Source organism: Babylonia areolata, chromosome 6, assembly GCF_041734735.1.
Source record: "Babylonia areolata isolate BAREFJ2019XMU chromosome 6, ASM4173473v1, whole genome shotgun sequence".
Classification (NCBI taxonomy): Eukaryota; Metazoa; Mollusca; class Gastropoda; order Neogastropoda; family Buccinidae; genus Babylonia; species Babylonia areolata.
The window spans coordinates 49880552-49899080 of record NC_134881.1 but is presented as its reverse complement, the minus strand read 5'-3'; the positions used below and the strand labels follow the sequence as shown (position 1 = coordinate 49899080).

At 44.8% G+C, this 18529-nt stretch overlaps 1 protein-coding gene across 7 annotated transcripts in view; it reads left to right on the top strand.

Moving 5' to 3' along the window:
• The window catches only part of LOC143283116 (serine/threonine-protein phosphatase 6 regulatory subunit 3-like), a 146173-nt gene that overhangs the window by 68310 nt on the left and 59334 nt on the right, over positions 1-18529 (top strand). For 6 of the 7 annotated variants that reach the window (XM_076589248.1, XM_076589246.1, XM_076589247.1 and 3 more), the window contains exons 15-18: positions 1538-1623; positions 2108-2194; positions 7541-7638; positions 7960-8020. In XM_076589248.1, the coding sequence (XP_076445363.1) occupies positions 1538-1623; positions 2108-2194; positions 7541-7638; positions 7960-8020 (332 nt within the window). The remainder of the gene's footprint in view (positions 1-1537; positions 1624-2107; positions 2195-7540; positions 7639-7959; positions 8021-18529) is intronic. The other variant, XM_076589249.1, reaches the window with a different exon arrangement.

Sequence of the window (18529 nt, the reverse complement as noted above, 5' to 3'; positions counted from 1 at the left end):
CGATGGTCGCATTTCGTGACAGTGTGCTGCCAAGGTATGTGAACCGCTCCACCGCACTGAGTCTCTGACCGTTGACTGTGATGTTGGGCTCAACGTAGGGTTTCCCTGGGGCTGGCTGATGGAGAACTTAGTGACACAGGGGATTGTGCTCTTTCAACTGATTTTAACACTTTTTCACTTATTGTATTTTTGTATTTCTCAGGCAGTGGATGACTCCTGTTTCATTTGCCAGTGTGAAATGAGTAACCAGAAAACCCTTTTTTTCTGCTGTGAAAGGAGCGCCTTCATAATGTGTTATTCCTTTGGTCACACGCTATCATGTTTACTTCTTTTTTTTTTTTTTGGAGTGATACTGTCAGTATAACCTGGACTTGAACAAATTCGACCCACTGTTGCAGTGGTGTACACGGACAGAATTATATTATTCATTGTAAACGTTGTCATACACTGCGGACTGAGTAAACAGTTCACGGTATCAAAAACAACACTAAGCTGCACTTCCATAATTATGAAATGTGAACAAGCTTTTCCTATAGATAGAAGTGAAGACTTCCTGTGAAAGTTCTCATATGTGCACTGAGTGTTATATGCTATAAACCATTCCCTAAGACATAGAACTATTTTATGAAAATGTGTGTACTGGCTGAGCGCAGTGACATTTCATGCTACAGCGGGCTTACTATAGAAAGACTGGTTTGCCCCAAATTATGAACAGCCATTGCAAGGCAGATTTCATGCGAGGAATGACTTATTTGTAAACCCATGTTTTTGTGTTTTCTATTCAGTATGGTTTGATGCTGCTAATAGCACTTGTACATTACTACCGGACCTTTAACTACTGTGAGTTTCATCTTTGTAGAAGCACTCGTGTGATTTCTGCCATCATTTAAAAACTTCAAGTGGGCATTTCCTAAATCCACCATTTTTGAGATAAACTGGTGTGGCTCTGATGTAGTGATTTCTTCACTGCTCTTTAAATGTGAAGTAGTATATTATTCCTTAAATTAGTATATAATTCACATACTTTGTGTGAATAACATGAAATTACTGATTACTTTTTTTGGTTTGCTCTTGTCAGTTTATGAGAACTCGTATGGAATAAAATTGTAAGCTACCTTGTAATATTTATTTATGCCGTTTGTTATGTATGGTTGCAAAAGTGTGTGAAAGTAAACTATAAAATTTGCTGTGTAAGTACAGGACAACACTTTTTTTCTTCTTAAGAAAGTGAAAACCTTGAAATACACACTGAAATGAAAATTAATTTGCAGCTTTTTTTTCTCTTTTTTGTTTGTGGTTGCTTTGGATATGATGCTGTGTTATTGACTTTGTATTTCTCACAGTATCTCCTAACTTTATCTTATTCCTTTTGTTCATATACTTTCAAGCCTGTTCAGAGGTTGCCAAGTCAATATTTGATAACAAAAGTCTGTTAGAAGTAGACTTTTTAAGATATAGCAAATTGAAAACATGATTTTGTTTTGCATTCTCATAATTTTGAAAAAAAAATGTTTCTTTTTTCTTTTCTTTTTAACAGAAGTACCAGAAGAGTGTAAACAGAAATGGGATGCTTTTGTTTTCGGCACTCTTGCTGATGTGAACAAGAGGAACAGAGTTGAGTTTGTGAGTATGCATTAAATATGTGATGTGACAAGAAACTTTAGTGAGAGCTGGACAGTACAAGGTCTTCAGAGAATTATTACTACTTTTCGTTTATGCTATTTGTGCTATGTCCTATTGTTCTCCAGACGAAAACTTTCAAGGTGTTATCGCATGCAGAAAAATCCATGAAGTTATTTTACACATCTGCTAAACCAAAGTACATTTGACACAGGGAAGATAAAGAAAATAATAGAGAAAGAAACAAGTTGGGGGGTGGAGGGGGGGGGGGGTGAGGTGGCAGATTGTGAAAACAAAGGGAAAAAGGGAAAAGAACACCAGCATGTCTGCATTACTTAGTGTGATGCTTTAAAAAAAAAATTTTTTAGATGCAGTGAATTGTTCTAGCACACAAAGAGAGCATGCACTTATGTGTACAGATGCCTTGCAGTTTCCAGTACATTTGTATATTTGTACATTAATGTTAATCTTTGATTTGTGCTAACAGCGGGGTCACCCCCTGGCATCTAGTAGTGAAGATGATGACGCCGACTTTAAAGACATTCCCTTTCCTCAAGATACTGCCATGCAGCAGGTGTGTATGTTGCCTTCCAAATGATTTTGTCAGAGAATATTGTCTTTTTCTTCGTGAATCAAACAACTGTCTCTTAGTTTTACTTATTGCATGTTAATTTTGTTTCATAGAATGTAGCATGTACAAAAATGGATCCTTCATAGATTTAGAGTGTATCATATGTTTACAGTTTATATCATTTAGACCTGGCACATATAATGGCCATTTTCTGTGTTTTGTGTTGAGCCAGTCCTGAGGATTAATGAATTAAAAAAAACTTTATTATAACTCACTGCAGGTGAAATTAATATTATTGGTTCGTACACACACACGCACACTCAAAAAATAATTTGGAATCAGAAATAATTCTGAAATCCGACCGTGATTTTCCAAAGAGAGTTAGATCTATATCTTCTCATACCACATTGGGAACATACTAGTCAAATATTTTAACAAATTCTGGCGTGAATAAAACCCCACATTTTGCTAAAAGGTTTGTGGTATCACCTACACCTGTATGGGAACTCCAAAGAGTGCAGTTTGATATCAGTAATACTGATCTGACCAAAGATGACAACATGAATTTAATTAATCATATGTACGAATTCATTTGGAAGAGAAATACCCTAATCATCTAAAGATACTTACAGATGTCTCTGTTGGAAATAATAGAGCTGGTGCTGCTTTCGTTATTCCAGACCTTAACTTAAAAAACTATTTGATCTGGTAGAGAAAGTCCATTTTCACAGCTGAACTCATGGCATTAAATTTTATGATGTCCTTTCCGAAAACTATATTTCAGATTCTATTTTGTGTTCATTCTGAATCAGTTCTTCACACTATTAAACTTTTAAAAGAAATGGTTTGGTGTGAACTCATTATTGAAATCAACCATTTGATTCACGAACTCTTACTAAGAGGCTCTTACATAACCTTTTGCTGGTTTTTACAATAATGAAAAAGTTGACATTTTGGCTAGAAAAGGAGCTACAAGTTCCATGAATGAATTAGATTAAAATATTTCGCTTTCACTACAGGAATGTCACACCATGGTAGAAAAAGTCCAACGGTCAAAATTTCAGCTTGAAGAAAAAAACACCGGTAACTCTGAGTTGCATAAAGATATACAGAAAATCTATGGTTTCATGGGGAAAACATTACCAAAATGATTTTCATAAGAGGCAAATCATTTCTCTGATCTGCAGAAGGAAAATGAATTGCTTTAACCTTCTTACCCCCAGGTCGCTCAGCACTAATGACCCCTGAAATCCCATGCCAAGGCAAATAACTTGCGATTTTTGATAGTGGGTAATTATAAACATTGATTAAAAATATAATTACCTTCTTTTGTTGCACATGTTTATTTTTTCTGCATTCTACATATAATTAGGCATGAGATTTTTCCGACTATAGTGAGATTTCCGACCGAAAACTGGCTCCAGAGGCCATTTTTTAGATTCATGTAAATCCATTGAGAAAATGAGGGGGTGGGGGGGATATGGGGGGTGAGTTTTTTTCCGACCCACGAAGGTTGCGTGAAAGTTGTCCGACAGATCGACAAGACAGACCCACAGCGTTTGCTAATATGCCGCATGTTTGGATAAGCGAACCAGTTGAGAATAAGTGTTCGGTTGATTCTCTGTCATCAATTCAGCTTATCCGTATTCGGTCAGGATTACAAAACTTTTGCTCGCGGGCTTCACGACTTGCAAAGGTACCTGATTTTGTTGATCGTCTTCAATCATTGACAAAATGAGAAAACTCACAAAGGATAAGAAGATTTTTGCAGCAGAGATCGATACAGGAGTGAAAAATAAGTGGAACTGGGCCTGGCAAGATGAGATCGTGAAAACAGAAGTGAAGAACAGAAAAATAACATCACGGGTAGGCGACGCCATTCACAAAATGACGCCGCAGGTGAGGCCGAGTGCGATTGGTGTCAGATTGTATGGGTGCAACTCTTCAGTCTAGGCATGGAAATCTGTCTTCAGATTTACATTAAAAACGGAGTGTCTGTTTTCTGGAAGAAAAGAAAAAGAAAAGCCAATGGGCCGTCAGTTCTACATTGTTTACCAACTGGATGATCTGTTAAAAATGAAAACAGAATGCTCTTTCGAACTGAAAGCGTCGTTTGTTGACCCCTTGAGAGGCGATCCAGTGATTTGCCAGAGCACCAAAATCGAAGTCAGAAAGTTTCTTGATGGTCGATTGAAGTTGTCAGAATGCTGATAACGATCCCTACACACACACACGCACAGACATGCGAGCGAGCGTGCGCGCACCCACATACATACACATACACACACACACGCACGCACGCACAGATACACGTAAATGTAAACGCCTGTGTGCGCAATCTCCATCCCTGTCAAGTCACAAGGGCCGTGAGTACATCTGCTTGACCCTCTGTTCATTCAGCAAAAGCTGCAAAGGTTTGCCACTTTATGCACAAGTAACATTGTTGCGATGGAAACAGAAACTTTGTAGCAATTGACGTCAGTGCTGTTTCTGACACAGCCCACAAGTAACATTGTTGCGATGGAAACAGAAACCTTTTAGCAATTGGCGTCAGTGCTTTTTCTGACACAGCCCAGTGCTTTTTCTGACACAGCCGACACTGGGGTACAGACAGTTCATGGCAAGAGTCAGTTTATTTAGATTTGAGACCTACAGCCAGATTACCAAAGTTACATATGCACGCACAGACACAGAGCTGAATTGAATGCGCGTGCACGCACAAACACACACACACACACACACACTCTTCCTCGCTCCATCTTTGAAAAAAAATCACATGAATGCACTCACATATACACATACTCTGGGGTTTTTTTAAATTTTATCTCTCTCCCTTCACACTTGCACATGTGCACACATATGAGCGTTCATACAGAGCTTAATAATATGCGCATGCACACGCACACTCAACACACTCACTCTCTTTCTCGCGCACACACACGCACGCACGCACACACAGAATTGTATTCAAAGCAATGCACATATATGCACTCAAACAAACTTGCACTTTTTCCTCCCACCTTCTCATGCTCCCCTCACTCACTCTCTCTTGCTTCCATCCTCCTGACACCACCACCTGTATCGCAAGCTTGCTACTTGCCATCCCCCACTCACCCCCCCAACTCCTGTTTTACATGGTCTGGAGATGGCAGAAAGGATGGAGGCAGAGTGGGCGTTTGGAGGGGAGGGGGGTGCCAAAAGTCCAGTTTTGTTGAGGGGAACGACATGCACATATCAAAGGGCATTGTGGAAAGTCCTGTTGCTAGGCAACCTCCGTGTAGATAGCACAGCTGTCTGCTGCACCACTACACCTTCCCTCTCTGGAACTGTGACCCTTTACCATTCTCTTTTATTTCACTCAGATATACACACACACACACTCTCTCTCTCTCTCTCTCTCTCTCTCTCTCTCTCTGTGACCGCCACCCTTGTCCCCCCGCCCACACACACAAGCACTACCATCCCCCTCACCCCCCCCCCCCCACCGTTCCCCCGCCTCCTCCCCCCCCCACACACTGAAACACACATACTGTGAGACACACATACTGTGACCCCCCCCACCTCCCATACACAAACAGCACCACACCACTCGCACACACACACACACACACACACACACACCAGGGCTTCCATTAACACACATATGTGCATTCCTGACTCTCTAAAATGAGAAAGAACACACTACAGTTTTGGCTAGGGAGTCCATGGGATGCACTAAGAAACCGGCGTCAATTGAAATGTGAACAAGCACGGTCAAACAACAGCGTTTGCTTCTTCTTGTTTTAATAGTATACGGTCGGCATCTTCTGTGAAATCGGCAACTGCTGGAAAGTTCATTACTTTCGTCTTATCTTCCTTTACGGAAAATGCTGCCCATTTCTGGTACGCTCAAAACGAGGCTTGTCGAATATTCTGTACTACAGTTTGAAATCAGAATGCCTCCACTATCATGGCTTGATGATTTTGAATCAGCCAACATTGATCAGCCAGCTTAGGGGATGGATCACCGAAAATGAAAAGCCACACTTCAGCGTTCATGGGAGTAAGAAATCAGATGGTTGCAGTACGTTGAAGACGCACATGTGATGAAGTGCAAGATTGTGTGAAATTCACAACCAGGTCATCGTGCAACTCCTGGGAAATAAATGCATTTGTGACAGGATCGACAAACTTTTAAAAATCGTCCTTGTACGGCTTTCGTTTTCAGTGGTTCACTCCTCTCACTCAGTCACTGTGTGCGTATCTCTGTGTGTGTGTGCGTGTGTGTGTGTGTGTGTGTGAGAAGGGGTGGGGGTGTGGGGATGAGTGGGGTGTTTGTGTGTGTTTGTGTGTGCACTGTAGAAGTTACAGAATTGCAGTTTCAGATATGTTCGCTTGGTACACTATTTTGAAGAAGAGGACACCATTTTTTTGACAAGAATACACCAAACACAAAGATGGGTTAAACAGGTCTGGTTTGTGTGAATCGGAATCATATGTATTTGTCATGAAAACCACACACATAGCTTTATAGACACACTGTTGTCAAAAGGTTGTGGTCAGTGATGTAAGTGTGCTCTTGTATGAGAATGAAGACTGCCATAAAAAAATTGTGCCATGTTAAAGTTATCCATTGACTTTTTTGGTTTTATGTCTGACAAAGCTTTGTATGTATTAAGAAAATGTACACATTTCTGTTATTTAAACTGTTAGGTTTATATAATCTTATTTACTCACAAAATTACTTGATGAAGTGTACCACTTTTTATCACGGTACCACTTTTTATCAGAATACTCGGGCATCAGAATGGTCCATGGATCCAGAAATTTCAGAGGATTGGTGGACTGAGGACTGCGGTTTGAATTTTTTGATGGAGCTTGATGTTATTCTCAAATAGTATTCTTAAATGGCTTTTCTGTTTTGCGCATATATGGAAAACTTAAATGGATCATTTTGTGTGCTCACTTCCTGCAAATAAAATAAGTGTCTGCGCCATCTTTATCAGTATTTAATAGCTCTCATGTCTTCCTTCATTCATCGGGGCCTGGGCAATCCCTGGACCCTTTCTTCTTCAGAGGATTGGATTCAACATTCTGGGATATTCTGATGCCTGATACTTCTTTTAGAACTTGAACTATGGAAAGTAATGCAGTTTAGATTCAGTTGTATTTACATTTCTTTAGTACATGATCTATGGAAAATAATGCATTTTTAAGATTCACTTGAATCTGAATTTTTTTATGGACACTACCTTTATGCTGATTATAATCTTGTATTAATCTTATCTGCTTTGTTTTCATACGGTCTTTGAGGGATAGTAAGTTTTTTAGCGTTTCTGTTTGAAAAGGATTATGTGGTTTGTTCATCAGGCCTTCTCTGATTACCAGTTGCAACAGATGACAAGCAACTTTATAGACCAGTTTGGTTTCAACGAGGAGGAGTTTGCAGAGCAGGAGGAAAAGATAGAGTAAGTTCATTTTTATTCTGTGAATTTTAGATTTTGGAAGTTACGAAGGCTATATGTTGGCAGGTATTGCACTTTTTTTTTTTTTTTTTTTTTTAATAATAAATTGGGGTTTTGAAAAAAAAAAAATTCTGTTTTAAGGAATTATGTTTTTGTTCATCAACATGCGCTTTCATTCATTTGGTAGTATGCTGTCCGTTGTGCTATGTTTAAAATGAACTGTTTTGAAAAAATAGATAAAACCGATTATGTTGTGCTCTGAATACTTGTGAGTAAATCTTCGTGTTGTTGATTTTTTGATTATTTTTTATTTCTCTGTTGCAGTGCACCATTTTCAGACAGGATCTCAAGTATTAATTTCAACATTCAGGCTAATGAAATTACGGTAAGCACAAGCATTAGTTTCTTATGTGAAAATGGTAACTTAATGTCTCATGCATCAGTGTTAATCACTTACACATACAGCATGATTGTATCAGAAACAAGCTGAATTGTACATTAATTATGATGCGTACAAAATGGACTGTGGTTTTGCTGTATAACAGTTATACCAACATTTATTATTTACTTTTTATGTGTTTGTAAATTGAATGAGAGTACACTTTGTATGAACTCATTCTGTACTGCCCGATGACTTCCTTCATTATACTCTCTTTACTGGCTGTTTGTTTATGTTAAAAGAAAAATACCTAAAAAAAGGATGCAAGTACATACAGCTGTCAGATTTTATGTTAATATAAAGAATAGAATGGACTGACATTTGGCAATGTTTCAAAGCACTCGCTTTATGATTGATGAAGGGGGTGAGTTTTTCTCATACAATAAACATTTTTATTAATGTGGTCTTTTGTAACCATAGACACTTCCTAAATGTAGCAGTTGATTGGGCAAATGCATATGCACAGTGGATATCTACTATAGAATCAGGTTGCATTCGGCTTTGAACCACAGTACTTGCCGAGTTTGATGGAGATGCCATCTTGTTCAGTGAGCGAGCGAGAAGGCAGAGTTGGGTGACTATACACTCACATGTATTGTACTCAAACAAAGGCATTCTCAGCCGCAATAAAAGTACAGGTGCACTTTTGGGTGACTAGAACAGAGCTGAGCCATTTAGTTTCGCACAAGACTGTTAACATATGAACTTAGAGTTTTTAAACTCGCAGTACACTATAGCATACCACAGTAACAAAGCGTTATGTGCATGAGGTACACTATAGCGCACCTTAGTATAGAGAGACGCAGTCAAACTGTCTAAGTCATTTTGTTGTGACAGACAGTTTTGGCCATATTATGTAAAGTCAACACACTAACACAAAATGACAAAGATGAAAAAATTATACATTATTTGAAAGTTTTTCTCTTTAAACTGTTTAACTCATTGTTACAAATTACTGGAAAATAGAAAAAAATGAGAAATAGGTATGCTGTACTTAACAGGTATGAAATATCCACTGTCTGATCCATTAGGAAGAATGAGATGATCTTTGCATACATTAATGTTACTCATAGCACATGATTCAGTTTGAAGTCATTAGTTGCACTACACTCTTTGTAAAAGTAAACAAAAGAAAGAAAGAATATATATATATATATATATATATATATAAGTTACTGCATTAGAGAAACAGAAAGCAAAAATCATACAAATCTACATTTCTGCTGGAGTCAGATAAGTCTTTGGTGTAGTCCCTGGCTGGATGAAACAATTCTAAACATGAGCTGTACAGAGGGGCGCTTTGCTCTTTTATTGACTCACTTGTATAAACAAAGTGAGTCTATGTTATAACCTGGTGTTTGGTTGTCTGTATGTGTGTCTGTGGCAAACTTAAACATTGCCATTTTCTTTGGAAATACTTAGTCTGGCAATGCCAAAGTTGACTTAAATATAATAGGAAAAAAATATCTTCATAGTCATACCAATAATAGGTTGCAAGTCTCCCATATTTAGCTGTATTTCCAGATCATTAAGGGTTTATTTTGTTGAGTTTTTTTCCAGAATCTGAAAATGCAATTTAATTATACATACTTAACTGCGACCCACTAGTGCAGACTCCGGCAGGGGTCTGACATTCCTGTCCTGTGCAAACAACTATCCGCCAAAAAAAACAACAACAAAAACAACTACTATTATCCGCCTATGCAGAGAAAATGAAAGTAACTACGGCCAATAACCTCCCGGAAGTAGGTAACCTCCCCTTGTCCGGCTGGCTAGTGCCCTCTTTTTCCGGCAGCCATCTCGACACCTGTTCCTGTGCGCTTCATACAGCTAAGTTTTTTTCGCATTTTCTATCGATTCTTTGGCGTTTCTGCTTTTTGTCCAATTATGTCTTCAACCAGGTCGCAAAATTATGTGGCTCGATTGGGAGATTGGGCTAAAATTAAGGCACGATCGCAATCGATTCATGATCACTCTGGGCCCTCTACCTCTGCCTCTCTCAACAACGCCAACCCCACGCCTCCTCCACTTCCTCCGCTACCTCCGGTCGACTCCAGACCCCCACTACCTCCTACGCCTCCTCCGGTGACTTCTAGGGGTTTGTTACCCCAAACCCAGGTCAATAGTGCCATTGATGTTATTAATTTCGACCCGCGAACAGACTCGATGCGATCCGTGATTTCTCGGCTCTGCCAGTCAGCAGTGCCCGAGTCGACCTCCTCTGTCCCTTTCCCCATGCCCACAGTCTCAACAATGGATTATAACACAAGCCCTTTGGGGAAACAACACCATACGTTTGCTCTGAATCCACACACTAGACTGGGACCTATGTGCGATGCATCCGTGGTGGCGGCTGTGACATCAGATCACGAGCCCCACGCGCGGCATGCCTCGACTGTCTCAGATCTATTGGCGACTGAGGTGCATAGGGATGCCCTCCCCATGTGTAGGGAGGAAGGTGGACCACTAGGGGACACGCTTGCCCATATGCGTGCACCCCTCCCCTTGTCACTAATTTCCGATCCAAGGGAGGTAACTCATGCTTCGGCACCCTTACCGGTGACCGCCGCAGTTACTTCCCTTGCACCGGCACTGCCCCTTACCTACAGTGCAGGTGTGTGCAAGGTTTCTACAAGCAATGCAGTGATGATCCCATCTGCCATACCGCCAGCTGCTGCTGTTTCCCAGCTACTAATGGTTTCTCAGCAAGCTGCTCATCCAAACAACCAGCAACTCATTGTTGACTTGCTGCAGCAATTATACACCACTCTGCTTCCTGGTGCCACACCTTCTCCTGCTACTGCTCCATCTTCTACTGCAGCAAATCTGCTTCCACCCTCCTCTACCACCTCCCAGCAGCTCCTCTCCACAACAACAGGACACTCGTAGCACCCAGTGCAACCACACTGGTCACATGCTCAGCACACAGCCTGACCCATCATCCTATGCCATAGAAGAGACATTTTCTGATGGGGACACAGATACAGAGGAACCACCTTCAGAGGATAATCAGCTGGTTTCCCTGCAAGAAGCACTATCCCTCCTAGCTTCCTACACTCTCAGATAGGGTGGATACAATTCAAGCACCAGGCACGCCTCAAACCCGCGGTGCTATGGAGATTATGGGGATCCACAGATCTTCCCATGGCCCTCACTATGCCCTTACACAGTAATACACTGGCACGCATTGGGCCAACCCATCAGCGATGTCCCCTCCGACTCTGTCCCAAATTTTCCAGCCGCAATGGGCCGAGGGAAATTCTTGAAAACCCTGCCCAGACCCACTTCAAAGCTCCCACTTTTAGCTCCGGGTCCTATTCCTCAAAGACCCCTGCCTCGTTCTCAGGAAGACCTACTACTCCTCCCGCACAACTCGCATGGCAATCGCATAGTAGCATTGCCTGACAGATTCCTTATGGATCTGGAGGAAGTTACCAGAATATCTCTAGAATCGACTGCCGTCATAGACAACTTCCTTGTGGGGCTTGCCACAGCCCTGATGGAAACCCCCACTGATCAACCAGCCAGCCTTGACATCACCATCTTCTCCCCTTTTGTCCAGCAGATCAGCCAGCTTCTCATGCGGTCTGCGAGTATACAGTCGCAGGCCTATATGAATGTTATTTTGGCCAGGAGGGATGCTGTGCTCGACTGCTCCCCATATGTGCGCTCTCCACCAGAGCACGCTTCCCTCAGAGCTCTTCCCCCCACCGACGTTCCCTATTTGGTCAGGGCTTCCCCACTGCGGCCATAAAACGCCGCGCAGACTTGGGTAGGGACCTTGCCTTTGGTGCAGGCCCTCTCCGCGCTTCGGCACACTTGTGGCACGCTCCGCGGCAACAACCCTACACCTTCAGGCGCAACAATGTAACCACCTCCAGACCGTGCCCGCGTCAGTCTTCCCCCTCAAACGCCAGAGCGCAACCCAGGGGCCAGCCCAGGGCGTACAGGTGCCAGACGTACACATTTCGCCCTCCACACAGGCCAGCAGCCACCTCCAGACCGGCCCACCCCCAATGACTTACCCCCGCCCTTCACCCACCACTTGCGCAGCAGCAGCCAGCAGGCAGCCTATCCAGGCACATGCCAGCGTGGCTGTCTCTCCCAGCATGCGAGTGGATCCTCCGGGTGATAGGGTCGGGGTTCCGTCTGCCTTGGCTCTCCTCCAAGGCACCTTTCACTCACTCTCCTCCTCCCTTACCCCCCCCCCCCCCCCCACAGGGCGACGCAGCCTGCTCAGCCCTGCGGGACGAAATCCTCTCACTTCTCCAAAAACAGGCCATAGAGGAAGCTCCTCCTCTGTCACCAGGCTTCTTTGGCCGCATCTTTGTTGTCTCCAAAGCCTCCGGCGGATGGCGGCCGGTCCTAGACCTTTCTCCTCTAAACAAGTACCTCCAGTACAAACCATTCCGCATGGAATCACCTGCGTCATTCAGGGAATCCATCAGACAAGGCGACTGGGCAGTCTCCATAGAACTCTTGGATGCATACTTCCATATCCTCATTCACCCCAGGGACCGCAAGTGTCTCCGTTTCTCATGGGACGGCAAGTCCTTCCAGTTCAGAGCCCTTCCATTTGGCCTTGCGCCAGCCCCGTGGGTCTTCACCAGGGTGGTCAGGGAACTATGCCTAGCCCTCAGGAGCAAGGGCATACGCCTGAGGGTCTGTCTAGACTGGTTGATCCTTGCAGAGAGCAGGGCCCTCTGCCAGCATCACCTGAACCTTGTCAGGAACCAGTGCCAATCACTGGGCTTTCTAATGAACACAGAAAAATCGGAACTGTAACCCTCTCAACAGTTCGAATTCCTGGGTATGGCGATCGGTTCTGTATCAGTGACCATACGTCCGGCCATGCCTCGCCTCCACAGGCTACACAGCCTCCTCTCTCAACTATCACAGGCAACCTCGGCATCTGCCAGGGAACTTGCCTCTCTGCTAGGCTTCATGGAGTCCCTCGCTGCACTAGTTCCGCTAGGGAAACTAAACAAACGTCCATTTCAGCGACGCTTCCAGGACAGGTTGTCCCAGTCTTCACAGACTTGGGACACCTGTATACCTCTAGGCACATGGTTCTCACAGTCGACCCAGCGCTGGATAGACATGCAATGGCTCAAGGCCGGGGTTCCGAACCCAACACCGGATGCAGAACTGTACACAGATGCCTCCAACACGGGCATGGAGAACCACACAGCGTCAGGGACTTGGACCCCGCAACAGCAGTCATGGCACATCAACAAACTGGAGCTGGAGGAGTCTTTCTCACCCTCCAGCACTTCCTCCCCCACGTTCCGCACAGGTTGATCATGGACAACACGACGGTAGCATGTTATCTGAACAAACAGGGGGGAGCTCACTCACACCAGCTGTCCCTGCGTGCGGAGACAGTCCTCCTCTGGTGTCAAGAGCACAGCATCCACCTGACAGCACGACATGTCCCAGGCAAGCTCAACATTCTTGCAGATTACCTCAGCAGATCCCATACCGTGCTCCAAACGGAGTGGACCCTGTCACACTCAACACTTCAGCTGATCTGGGACCATTGGCACAAACCACATGTGGATCTCTTTGCCACAAGATTCAACTTCTGCATTCCAACATACGTCTCCCCAGTCCCTGACCCGCAGGCCTGGGCCATAGACGCCCTATCGATCAGCTGGTCCAACATTTCGAGGTACACCTTCCCCCCACTTTCCATCATGGGAAAAGTCTTCAGAAAGGCAAGGCTGCAGAGTGCCACCCTGATTCTCATTGCACCACACTGGCAAGCACAGCCGTGGTTCCCCGACCTTCTCCACCTCACTCATGTCCCCCCACTCCGCCTTCACATCGGCAGACACTCCCTAGTCCAGTCCCGCTCGGGCATCCCCCACGGAAACCCAGAGGTTCTCAACCTACACGCCTGGCTACTGTGCGGGAATCTCTGTCAGCACTAGGCGCCTCCGATGACCAGCTGACCTTGTGTGCAGGTCACATCGCAAAGGCACTCGAGGTGTTTACTCTGCACTCTGGAACCGCTGGCTCTCCTGGTGCTCAACCCACTCAGTCAATCCCACACACCCATCCAATATGGATCTCGCCAACTTTCCTGCCTTCCTCTCCTCCTCCAAAGGCCTCTCTGCCTCCGCAGTACACGTCCATCGCGCTGCAATCGGCTCCACTCTTCGGCAACTGGGCGGGCCCTCTTTCTCAGATGAACCCCTGCTCAGTGCACTGGTCCGAGGGGCTTCCCTCAATCACGCACGTAAATCCCTCCAGACCCCTTCTTGGGATCTTGGCCCCCTTCGAACCCCTTGCTATAGCTCCTTTCAAGCTACTCTCCATGAAGACATTCTTTCTCATCTCACTTGCCTCAGGCAGGCGGTGTAGTGAGGTTTATGCCCTCAGTGGCATCACACAAGATATAGCCTTTGAGCCAGACGGATATATCTCACTTAGATTCCTCCCCAAATTTCTTGCCAAAAATCAAACTCCCAGTACACCCTCTCCCATTCTTTTCATCAAACCGCTCTCCTCTATACTGGCCCATGACGACGAGGACAGATTCCTCTGCCCGGTCAGGGCCCTGTGCATATACCTTAAAAGGTCGCGTCCCTTCCGATCGTCCAAACGACGCCTCTTCATTAGCTGGAACCTGGACCATCCGCGTGACATTAGCAAAACGTCCCTGTCTCGATGGATAGTCAATGCGATTAAAGGCGCGTATGCAGGTGCAGAGTTGAGACTTGATGCCTCCTCAGCCAGAGCACATGAAGTCAGAGCATGGTCCTCTTCTCTTGCCCTAGCACACTCAACATGGCTGCAAGATATAGATGCTGCCTACTGGAAAAACCCTGCCACCTTCATCGACTGCCTGAGAGACGTCGCACGTCTGCGGGATGATGGCTCAAGAGGCATCGCTTCTGTGGTAGTTGCACAACAGGCCATCACAGCACACAGACAGTAGAACAGGCGAGCCCTCCACCTTGTCGCGCTATTCTGCACTAGTGGGTCACGGTTAAGTATGTGTTAAAGGAAATTTTCTATCTAAAATTATGTTTATTTACATACTTACCATGACCCAAATTTAAGACCCTCCCGTCCTCCCTGCTTCCTGCTCGCTGCGCTGGTGATGGCATATTGCCATCAAAAGAGGGCGCTAGCCAGTGGGACAAAGGAGAGGTTACCTACTTCCGGGAGGTTATCGGCTGTAGTTACTTTCGTTTTCTCTGCATAGATGGATAGTAGTTTGCACAGGACAGGAATGTCAGACCCCTGCCAGAGTCTGCACTAGTGGGTCACGGTAAGTATGTTATTTAAACGTAATTTTAGATAGAAAATTTCCTTTTACTGCTTCCCATTTGCAGGAACTTTATTCTTGTTAAGAAGATGACATGACATCATTTTCTTTTGGCAGTTACAAGATAAGAAATGCAAATTCTGGACAGAACACATACAGTGACACTCACTACACCATCGATGTGTTCACTGCATATGACTATTTCAAAGTGGATACTGAATGAACATAAAAGAGAAATTGAATCGAACATTTTCAGTTTTGGTCACCAGCAGCCTGCTGTCAGACTGGTTTGTGCAGATCTATACAATTTGCAGTGTGCCTGAGGCGATGTCAACGTCTCCTTTATGGCCAAATTAAAAGAATATCTTAATTAAACGAGATGTGTCAAGAAAACATGATGAAATGGTGCGATTACCTCAAATACAATAATATTTTTTAGTGCGCTAAAAAAGAAAATAGTTTTTATATTTAATTTGTTTGAATGACATCAGATGTGGTGTAGCATTGGAAATTAGACTGCTTGTCAAAGCTTATTTGTAATACTGGGCCCATTTTAATGTTGTTGGGTTTTTTCTTTTTGAATCTTTTTTTCTCTTATAATTCCTTTACTGGATACAGCATGTGTCACAAGTGAGTCTTCAAGGCCCTGCCTCTCTTGTTGATGATAAAATTGTGCTTTCTGTTTGGTGTAAGACACCTTGCATCCTCTCTGTGTTTTCCTGGTCTGCCGCTTTTTGGTGGGTGGAATATCAGCAGGCTCCATCAATGGCTCCATGGCATCAATTTTCCCTTGTCTGCTGTTGTGTCTGGGCACGTGGCACTATTAGTAGATGGCTGTGGGTTGTCTTCTGGTGTTGGCATTGCTGAAAAGTTACACACAACACACCACAAATGCATCCAGCTGGATGGTCTTTTAGTGTAGTGCTTTCTAAACTTGATTGAATATGACATGACTCTGAATCATGGCCAGTCAGCAAATGAAAAGACTTTCTTCCACCACTTCAGTGTTTTGTGATGAAGAGGCAGATATGAAATCAATTTGTTGGTTTGAGACAAAGTAAACATTTAACATAAACAGGCCTCTCTTTCTGCTTCGTTCTGTACTGCACTTTAATACATCTATGTAAGTTACGCCAAATTTTCGAATTCATAGCAGAAGCCTCATATTTGCTAGCATGAAAGAGTGCATTGCAACTTATACATTCTCATAGTGAAAAATCTTCATTTTAATTACACATACTTAACCGTGACCCAACTAGTGCAGACTCCGGCAGGGGTCTGACATTCCTGTCCTGTGCAAACTACTATCCGCCTATGCGGAGCAGACGAAACTACGGCCGATAACTTCCCGGAAGTAGGTAACCTCCCCTTTGTCCCGCTGGTTATCGCCCTCTTTTTTTCCGGCAGCCATCATGACTCCTGTACCTGTGCTCTTCATACGGCTAAGTTTTTTCGTATTTTCTGTCTGTCTGTCGATTCTCTGGCGTTCTTGTTTGTGGTCAAATTATGTCTCCAACCAGGTCACATAATTATGTAGCTCGATTGGGGAATCGTGCTAAAATTAAGGCGCGATCGCAATCGATTCGCTGACACTCTGGGCCCTCTACTCCTGGCCCTCTAAACAACGCCAACCCGCCGCCTTCTCCACTTCCTCCGCTCCCTCCGGTCGACTCCAGACCTCCGCCACCTCCTACACCTCCTCTGGTGACTTCTAGAGGTTTGTGGTCACACACTCAGGTCAGTGTTACCTTTCATGTCATTTTTATCGATCCGCGAACTCACTCGACGCGATCCGCGTTTTCTCGGCCCTGCCAGTCGGCAGTGTACGAGTCGATCTCCTCTATCTCTTTACCATACCCACAGTTGCACCAGTGGAATGGCCACGATCCCTTGGGGGAAAAAAAAACAAAAACAAAAAAAAAACGGCTTGTCTTGGATCCGCACGTTAGACTGGGCCCTATGTGCGATGCGTCCGTGGTGGCGGCTGTGACATCGGATCATGCGACCCCCCACGCGGCATGCCTCGACCGTCTCGGATCCAATAGCGACCGAGGCGTGTAGGGATGCCCTCCCCTGGTGTAGGGAGGAAGGTGGACCACTAGGGGACACGCTTGCCCATACGCGTGCACCCCCCTCCTTGTCCGGATCACCCGATCCAAGGGAGGCAACCCCTGCTTCGGCACCCTTGCCGGTGACCGCCGCAGTTATTTCCCTTGCACCGACACTGCTCCTCGCCTTCAGTGCGAGTGTGTGCACGGTCCTACCAAGCTATGCGGTGATGACCCCATCTGCCACACCGCCGAGTGCTGCTGTTTCCCATCCACTAATGGTGTCTCAGCAAGCTACTCAACCAAACAATCAGCAACTCATCACTAAACTTGCTGCAGCAATTATGCACCACTCTGCCTTCCGGTGCCGCGCCTTGCGCCCACCGAGCAGGTACGTGCACGCCCCATTGGAACTTCGGCAGTGTTGGATTCTTCTCCCCCATTGCCTAACTCTGCTGTTTCCCAGACTGATATTGGCACTTACACGTTGGAGTACCTCTTATATTATATCATATATCAATATCAAGGCGTGCAAGCCTGACAAGGCCTTTTACCCGCTTGAAGTGGGGAAGAAAAAGAGAGTCCCCACGTATGTCTGTTGCATTTTTCAACATTGAGTGCGCAGTGCTTGAAAAATAAGAAAATATGTAAATGAGTTTTGTTTTTAAAGTTTTCACAATGAATATCAAGATAATTCTTAAATGTATTAATAACTCGATCCTGCCTCTCGGCAGTGCTCGGGCCGATCTTGTCTATCATTTTATCCGTCAACACACAACAACTGACAACTGAACGTCGGTCCTCTCGCAGGAGCTATTCGCGAGATTGGACTGCCGTTCAGCAACAGGGGGATGCACATCCCACGGCAAGCCGACGGACTTGTCACCCCCTCGTCCACGACGCCCATAACACTGGATTACGGCGCCGTCATGCCACATGCCCCGACCGTCTCGCGTCCGATGGCGACCGATTCGGGTTGGGATGCCCACGGCACTAAGGGACATTATAATTATTCCCCTTGCGCTCGTTTTCACCTGTGTCGGTTACGGTGGCATCGAACCACGGACTCTCACACACAACATGACACTCCTCCCTGTTCAGCAAGGACATGTCGCACAATGGGGTATGTGC